At 43.0% G+C, this 8,781-nt stretch overlaps 1 pseudogene and 1 gene segment (V, D, J or C); both read left to right on the forward strand.

The window, feature by feature from the left end:
* The first annotated feature begins 3,678 nt into the window (after nt 1-3,678).
* Nucleotides 3,679-4,650, forward strand: LOC124105625 (cyclin-dependent kinase inhibitor 1B-like; annotated as a pseudogene).
* A 2,650-nt stretch (nt 4,651-7,300) lies between these two features.
* On the forward strand, nt 7,301-8,106 carry LOC124105648 (immunoglobulin kappa variable 1-39-like). The segment is given in 2 exon segments: nt 7,301-7,414; nt 7,575-8,106. Coding segments are annotated over 2 exon segments (495 nt in total).
* The last annotated feature ends 675 nt before the right edge of the window (nt 8,107-8,781 follow it).

Genomic DNA, 8,781 nt, shown 5'->3' on the forward strand with positions numbered 1-8,781 from the left:
ATACCTCCCTCTGTTGATTTTCATTGTTATTTTTCATTTCCTCTTCATGGAATATTATGCTGAGATGTTCTACAGTGTAGGTTTTTTTTAGCTGTAAATTATTTTAACTTTTGTTTATCATGGAAGGCTTTTATTTCATCATCAAATCTAAAGCTTAATTTTGCTGGATACAAGATTCTTGGTTGGCATCCATTTCTTTTTTCTTTTCTTTTTTTTTTTGAGAGAGAGAGAGAGAGAGAAAGAGAGAGAATTTTTTAATATTTATTTTTTAGATTTTGGCGGACACAACCTTTGTTTGTATGTGGTGCTGAGGATCGAACCCAGGCGGCACGCATGCCAGGCGAGCGCGCTACCACTTGGGCCACATCCGAGCCCTGGCATCCATTTTCTTTCAGAGCTTGATATATATTGTTCCAGGATCTTCTAGATTGCAGGGTCTGGGTTGAAAATCTGCACAGAATCTAATTTGTTTTCCCCTATATGTAATCTTCTCTCGTGGCTTTTAAAATTCTCTCCTTATGCTGTAGGCTAGGCATTTTCATTATAATGTGCTTTGGTGTGGATCTGTTGTGATTTTGTACATTTGGTGAACTGTAAGCCTCTTAAATTTGGTTTTCCATTTGTTCTTCATGTTTGGAAAATTTTCTGATATTATTTCATTGAAGAGATTGTTCATTCCTTTGGTCTGGAACTCTATGCTTTCTTCTATCCCAATAACTCTTAAATTCGGTCTTTTGGGGCTGGGGATGTGGTTCAAGCGGTAGCACGCTCGCCTGGAATGCATGTGGCCCGGGTTCGATCCTCAGCACCACATACAAACAAAGATAATGTGTCCGCCGAAAAAAACTGAAAAATAAATATTAAAAAATTCTCTCTCTCTCTCTCAAAAAAAAATTTGGTCTTTTTATGCTATCCCACATTTCTTGAATGTTCTGATTGCTTATGGTTTCTTACCATTTTCACTGTGTGATCTATATTCTTTTCAAGATTATATATTTTGTCTTCATTGTCCAAGGTCCTGTATTCCAAGTGGTCTAACCTATTGGTGATGCTTTCAATTTGGTTTATTGTTTCTTTCATTTCAAGGATTTCTGTTTGGTTTTTCTTTAGGACCTCTAGATCCCTATTGAAGTAATCTTTTGCTGCCTGTATTTGCTCTCTTATGTCATCCTTTAATCATTTTATCTGCTGTGCTGGCCGTGGATTCTAATCATGTGATGTCTTGATTTGTTTGGGGCACTTTCTTCCTTTGTTTTTTCATGTTGCGTGTGTGTCTTCCTTTCTAGCTCTGTGGATCCAAGGCATTATCATTTTACCCTATAGACGTATAGAGCCCCTGTAGGATTCCAATACCTCTCCTTTGAGGGGAAGGACAATGTTAATAGATCCCAATATCAACAATATACTATCTAAAAACAAACAGTTGCTATTAAGATGTTTACAGTTTGGTCACAATGTACAGAAATGGTGAATTCAATTATTATCTACAATACAATCAGTAGGTTTGTAAAAGGGTCTGCAGTTTCTGATGGTGGACAAAGAACTGGGAATGAGGTGTAGGAAGGTATGCTGAGGAGGTATGAGATGAGGACATAGCGTCATTATATCTTAGGAAGTGCAAAAGAGAAACCTAAAGAAGAAAGTTAGTAGCAGGAGAATAGAGAGGTAGTAATTTTGGGTAGATAAGTAAGAGGGAAGACAGTAGAGTACATAAAACAAACACACATATATATTAAGAAAAATAAAAATGTTAAAATAGTAAAAATTGGAGATACAAAAGAAAACAGAGAAAAAAAGAATATACAATGCAGCTATAATTACTATTCAGTCATCTCAGTCCTCAATATCCTAATTTATGCAAAGCACTTGGTTTTACATATATTGGCGATGGGAGAGTGGGAGAATAAAGAGGGAGAAGAAAGAAAAAAAAACCTTGAAGGAAGAAACATGAATTGTTTTGGTTGGAGATCAGTGTCTTTCTGCTTCTCTTCTTCTCCTATAGGTGGGGTTGTCTGTTCTTAGTTGGTATCTCCGCCCTCAGGATGGTGGGGCTTACCAGGGTGTGAGGGTTGGTCTTGGGTGCAGGGCACTTGGAAGTGTGGTATGGCACCCCTGGACCTGATGGAAGACTGCACCTCAAGGATCTCCTTTGGGATCTGCTCCTATGATGTGGGCACCTGATCTTATCTCCTCATCTTGCCTGTAGACCTCACAGTTCCTGGCCTCTGCATTAGTCTGTAAAGTGTGTCTCCCTCACTGTCTCCTTTTCTCCTTCCTAATCAGGAACCTTGCTCTCCGGGGGTCTTGTGTGTTGCACTCTGGCGGTTGCACACCTGTCCCAGAGGGCTGTTTTGATTTGAGCAGTCATTCTGCTGAGTTAGCAGCTGCTGGGGATTAGGGGGAATTAGAAAACTATGGGTACCTGGCTATCTGGTGCTCCAAACTGGTCTTTGCCCCAACTAAAGATGATGATAGATGTGACCCAAGATGGAGGCAGCTGCTTTCAGCAATGGGGTGTTGTGTCAGGTGGGGGGAGCTGGGCGATGGCCTTGTGCCATGCGTTCAGAGATGAGCTCTGTAGCATGCAGTGTTGCGGCTCTCAGCTGTCTCAGAGCCTGAGATGACCCAGGTGCAGGCAAGCTACTGTGAGTAGGGGACTCTGGCAGTGGCTGCCAAGTCCCAAGATGGAGATGATGGTAGATGGAGGTTCACATAAGAGTGGTGGCCGGGGTTTCTGAGTATGGGTAGCCGCTGAGAACCCTGCGTGGGAGCAGCATCTGGAAATTCTGCACCAGTGCTGATGCCAGTGGTTCCTTAAGGCACCTGCGAGACCTGCGTGGATGAGTAGTTGGGAGTCCTTTCCTAAAGCTGAGGCCTGGGGCCCTGCGTGGGCATGGCGGCCCACGACTTTTGTGAGGGAGCAGCTGCCGAGGGGTCCTCTATCACTCTCAGAAAAGCAGTATTCCCACTAGTTGAGACCCAGGTCACAGAGTAACACAGAATTCTGCCTCCCTCTTGGATCCACTCCCCTCCCGCCCCAGAATCATCTTTCTATATCTTTATAAAAGTTCATTAGCTTTAATATTAAGATATGAAAAAATAGCATGAAAGGAAAATGCAAACCATTTCATTCAGAAGTATAAATGCATAAACAGAAAGTGCATGTTAAGATTTCTTCCATATATTAAAGTATGATGTGACAATATATTTTAATATAGTAATTGCAGCCATATTAAGAACTTGCAAGAATGCAAAAACACATCAGTACTAAGAAATTTATATATAGTAAATAAAAGTGGACCACCGCCATATTGGGCAACTAAAAAAGGGGGCTCGTCTTTTCGGGGTGTTTTTCTCCCCCTCCCTTCTCCCCACTTTCTCAAGGCTCCGCGACTCCGACAGCGGCAAGGTTTGGAGAGCGGCTGGGTTCGCGGGACCGCGGGATTGCACCAGCCTGGACTTGGACTGGCTTTGCCACCTCCTCCTTCCTCCTCCCCTCCCTTCCCCGCCCTCCCGCTCGCCCGTACACTTGATCGGCGGAGACTTTAGGCTGTCTGTCCCGGGCGTCCCCGCACTCACTCCCCCAGACCTGCGCGCTCCTGAGGCTCGGGCAGTTACTCGTTGGGGCTTGTTTCTCTTGGCTCTGAGGGCAGTCGCAGGGCTTATAAGAGGAGTCCAGACTGCGTCGGGGTGTTTTGTTGTGTTCGGTTTTGTTTTTTGAGAGAGGGAGCTAGGCGGTCAAGACCCGACCGGGAGGAAAATGTCAAACGTGCGAGTGTCTAACGGGAGCCCGAGCCTGGAGCGGATGGACGCCAGACAGGCTGAGCACCCTAAGCCCTCCGCCTGCAGAAACCTCTTCTGTCCCGTGAATTAAGAGTTAACCCGGGACTTGGAGAAGCACTGCAGAGATATGGAAGAGGCAAGCCAGCGCAAGTGGAATTTCGATTTTCAAAACCATAAGCCCCTGGAGGGCAAATACGAGTGGCAAGAGGTGGAGAAGGGCAGCTTGCCCGAGTTCTACTACAAACCCCCGCGGCCCCCCAAAGGCGCTTGCAAGGTGCCGGCGCAGGAGAGCCAGGATGTCAGCGGGAACCGCCAGGCGGTGCCTTTAATTGGGTCCCAGGCAAACTCAGAGGACACGCACTTGGTAGACCCAAAGACTGACCCGTCAGACAGCCAGACGGGGTTAGCGGAGCAGTGCGCAGGGATGAGGAAGCGACCCGCAACAGATGATTCTTCTTCTCAAAACAAAAGAGCCAACAGAACAGAAGAAAGTGTTTCAGACGGTTCCCCAAGTGCTGGTTCTGTGGAGCAGACTCCCAAGAAGCCGGGCCTCCGAAGACGTCAAACGTAAACAGCTCCAGCTCGAATTAAGAATGTGTTTCCTTGTTTATCAGATACGTCATTGCTTGATGAAGCAAGGAAGATATACAAGAAAAAAAATTTAAATACATATCGCTGACTCCATGGAACAGACATCCTGTATAAGCACTGAAAAGCAACAACACAATAACACTAAAATTTTAGGCACTCTTAAATGACCTGCCTCTAAAAGCGTTGGATGTAGCATCGCGCAATTAGGTTTTTCCTTATTTGCTTCATTGTACTACCTGTGTATATAGTTTTTACCTTTTATGTAGCACATAAACATTGGGGAAGGGAGGGCAGGGTGGGGATGAGGAATTGGCCTGGGTGGGGGTGAAGAACTTGCTTCCGTTTATAGCAAGGAGAAAAATATTTGACTTGCATAACCGAAGCAATTTGGGGGAAGGGCTTCAACTGTTTTTTTTTTTTTCTTTTTTTTAAAAGATGTAATGTCCCTTTCAGTGACACTGATATTTCATTTTTAAAATCAAAATTTGAAAACTGGCTACAAATAATTGCTATTTATTTTTACATGAAGCTTATTCTTATTTGGGAGTTCTTATGATTCCGTTATGTACTAGCAAATGTCTTTAAAAACAAAAAAAACAGCAACAACTGTTTTTCTCAGTGTCTCTAACCCTGCGCCCCCCCCCTCCGTTTCCCTTAAAATTAGAATATACCAGATAATTATTCAGCAGTTTGGTAATCACTTCAAGTAATTTTGAACAAAAATCTGGGGCATGTGATGGAGATTTTTGAATGCCCAAAACTGACCATCTACATTTACCAAATTTGTTGAGAAAATGTCTTAGTTTTCTTTTCTCTTTGAGCTGTGTAGACACAGTAAAAACAATTTGAAATCCCAAGGTATTTTTAAAGATTGATAAGTAGCTTCACAGACACACACACACAAAAATGAAATAATTTTTAATCTTCTCTAATTGTTAATTTGCCCAAAGGAAAATAGTGTTTTTAAAGGAAAGCACATGTAAAGAAAAGCACACTTGTGGAATAATGGAAATGGATACTACATCTTTAAACAGTATTTCTTCATTGCCTGTGTAAGTGTATGAAACAAAACCATTTGAAGTGTACCTGTGTACATAACTCTGTAAAGACACTGAAAAATTATACTAACTTATTTATGTTAAAAAGAGATTTTTTTTTAAATCTAGACAATATACAAGCCAAAGTGGCATGTTTTGTGCATTTGTAAATGCTGTATTGGGTAGAATAGGTTTTCCCCTTCTTTTGTTAAATAATATGGCTATGCTTAAAAGATTGCATACTGAGCCAAGTATAATTTTTTGTAATGTGTGAAAAAGATGCCAATTATTGTTACACATCAAGCAATCAATAAAGAAAACTTCCATAGCTAAAAATAATAAAATAAAATAAAATAAAAGTGCTTTCAGTTTGATACAATATGACATGAAATTGGAGATAGAGCATTGGGAACTGTGCAGCGAGTGCTTTGGGAAGGCTGAGATCCATACATAGTCCTCATCACTTATGCAAAATGTAATTACAGGAACTTCTCATAGGCTGGTCCTTTCTGTTCAAAGGTCTGTCTTAAAATACTATTGCAGTGTAGTGTGATTAAAATTCCTCTGAAGACTGTGGCTGGACCTCAGGAAGACTGACAGCCACCTGCTTGGAAATTGCAGGGAACAAAGGAGCATCCCAGGAGATTTCCAAAAGGAGGGGAGACACATGAAGATCTAGATGTTAAGAAAAAAACAGGAAAGGGAGTGAGGTAGTAGCTCAGTGGTAGAGCACTTGCCTAATGTGTGTGAAGCATTGGGTTTGATTCTCAGAACCACATATAAGTAAATTAAATAAAGGTCCATCAACAACTCAAAAAAATTTAAAAAAGACAAAGACAAAACATGAAAAATTCACTCCCCACAAACATACCCACAAACCAGGTTTTACAAAGCAAGACTCAAATTAATTATTACTCTGTCTTGTACTAGTAGTGGAGGGTGGTTTGAAATTCAGCTGCTTCCTGAGTGAGATACTCTTTTAAGGAGCTACTGGAAATTGCATTTTTACCCATAGTAATGATGATGCCCAGGAACTCGTGAGTCCAGGATGTTTATTAATGTCACCAAACATAATAATAGGTAACAGAAGAAGACAAAGATCAGTCATATTAATAGATGATATAAAATATTTGTTAATTTTACATGTAAGACTTTTAGTTAAGAAATATCTCAGTGTACTTGGAAGAAGGAGAATCAGAATATATAGTGGTCACAAAATTTTATGTGAGGATAGAAAGGCAGAGCTGTTAATAATTACACTGGAACCCTCTCAGGCAAAGAAGACAGTCTTACCCCAAGCTATGACAGTGTAGTCAGAGAAAGTGAGAGAAATAGGAGAAATAATATAGAAAATGAGAAAAAGTTAAGAAGCAAAATGCACGATATCCAAAGTAAAGGATCACACTGGCTTTGGGAATATGTTCCATAATCTGAGTCTCTTCTGGTGCACAGCACCCCCAAGTGGTATGCCATGGACTTGCTCCAGGACATCCCCTCTCCAGGGCACCTAGCATCTCCTCTAAACTACAGAGCCATTTTTTTTTTTTTCATAGCCACCTATATAAGAGGATATTCCATGGAATTCTAGAAGGACAATTACATGTTCATATTAAGAATTAAGTTATGGGATCAGACAGCTTCCCCCACCCTCTGTCTTAGAAGGAAGATGCCCTATTCTAACTACAAACTCTCATACCCTGAGGACAAAGAAGGACCACAAAAATTAGAGGTGTTTTCATTTCACTGGCCAAGAGGAAACTCCTCTGGGACTGTGTGTGGAAGTCAGCCGGAACTGAGCCCCAGGCTGTCGGCTCAGCAGCTGCCAGACTGTGTCTGCCCCACCCTTGCTGATTTGCATGTTTCCCCAGAGCCCATTTCTGCTTCTCAGAGTCCTCATGAAAAGGCTGCTTGGTGAGCATGGGCAGCAGGAGCCTCAGGCAGGGCCAGACTGAGCATGGGTGACCTGGCTGCAGTCATCTGCCTTCTGCTGCTCTGGAGTCCAGGTGAGGAGGGAGCACAGGGGACAGCCTGAGGAATAGCCTCTTCTAACATGAGGGCTCTGTGCGTCTCTGACCCACAGTGCTCTCAGATTACAGGACCAGGACAGCCAGGTCTGCTGGGGGAAATGGAGTTAAAACAGGAATGCTGTCTCTTTCTTCCCAGGTGCCAGTGGGAGCCCAGGGCTGACACAGTCACCAGAATCCCTGACTGTGTCTCAAGGAGAGAGCGCCTCCATCACCTGCACTGCCAATGAGAGCATCAGCGACTATCTAACCTGGTACCAGCAGAAACCAGGCCAGGCTCCCAAGATTCTCATCTATGATGCTGATAATCTATGGTCTGGTGTCTCAGACCGTTTTTCCGGGAAACAGTCCGGAACAGAATTCATTCTCAAAATCAGCAGGGTAGAGGCTGAGGATGCTGCCAGCTATTACTGCCAGCAGGACTATGCAGTCCCTCCCACACAGTCACAGCCCCATACACAAACCCTCCTCCCAGGGATGGTACAGGGAGTCACATGGTGTCACCAGCTGCCCTCTGCCATGGGGCATGCTCAGAGGTACTGGGTCTGGTGGAAAGCACTGGCCAGACTCAAGATAAAGGCCTGAAAGGGACTTCAGACTTCTGAAAGCAGGCTGTCCCACTACCACCACCATGAGGGACACTGACCAGCAGCACACACTCCACAGCCAGTGGCCAGATTTGGAGATTGCTGCGTACTGAAACCACACTAAGGGCTCACGTGTCTAGTGTGACTGGCCTCCAGTAATCCTGTACAGATGTGGCTTTGGAGGTTCTCAGAGCTCAACTTGCTTCCTGTGTCTGCAGGAGGAGATGGAAACCGACTCTGAGGCTCTGGCTCAGTAACTCCCCTCATGCCTTCATTTAAAGCCAGATGCAATTAAATCCAGAAAAGCACACGTGTTCCAGTAAGTGAATGTAAAGTGACCAGCTGGGTGAACATGAACTTCCTACACCCCTTAGCCACTGCCCCGTGGGGGATACAGGTGTTCCAGCCCCTCACAGGCCCTCCTGCTCCTCCCACTCACCCACCACCTCCAATTCCCATCAACACAGGTCAGATCTCCTGGAACTTTCTGTCAGTGGACCTCCTGGACACTGCGTTTGGCATCTTGCTCTTTTAAAAAGTTAATTCATTTATTTGTTTCAATTAGTTATACATGACAATAGAATGTATTTATGCACTTTAATACACATAGATGGGATATAATTTCTCATTTTTCTGAATGTGCACTTTGTAGAATCATACTGGATGCAGTCATGTATATATATATATATATATATACATATACATATATATATATATATACATATACATATACATATATATATATATATATATATATAT

Source organism: Marmota monax, unplaced genomic scaffold (genome assembly GCF_021218885.2).
Source record: "Marmota monax isolate L192 unplaced genomic scaffold, Marmota_monax_Labrador192_F-V1.1 WCK01_AAM20220418_F8-fsc00245, whole genome shotgun sequence".
Classification (NCBI taxonomy): Eukaryota; Metazoa; Chordata; class Mammalia; order Rodentia; family Sciuridae; genus Marmota; species Marmota monax.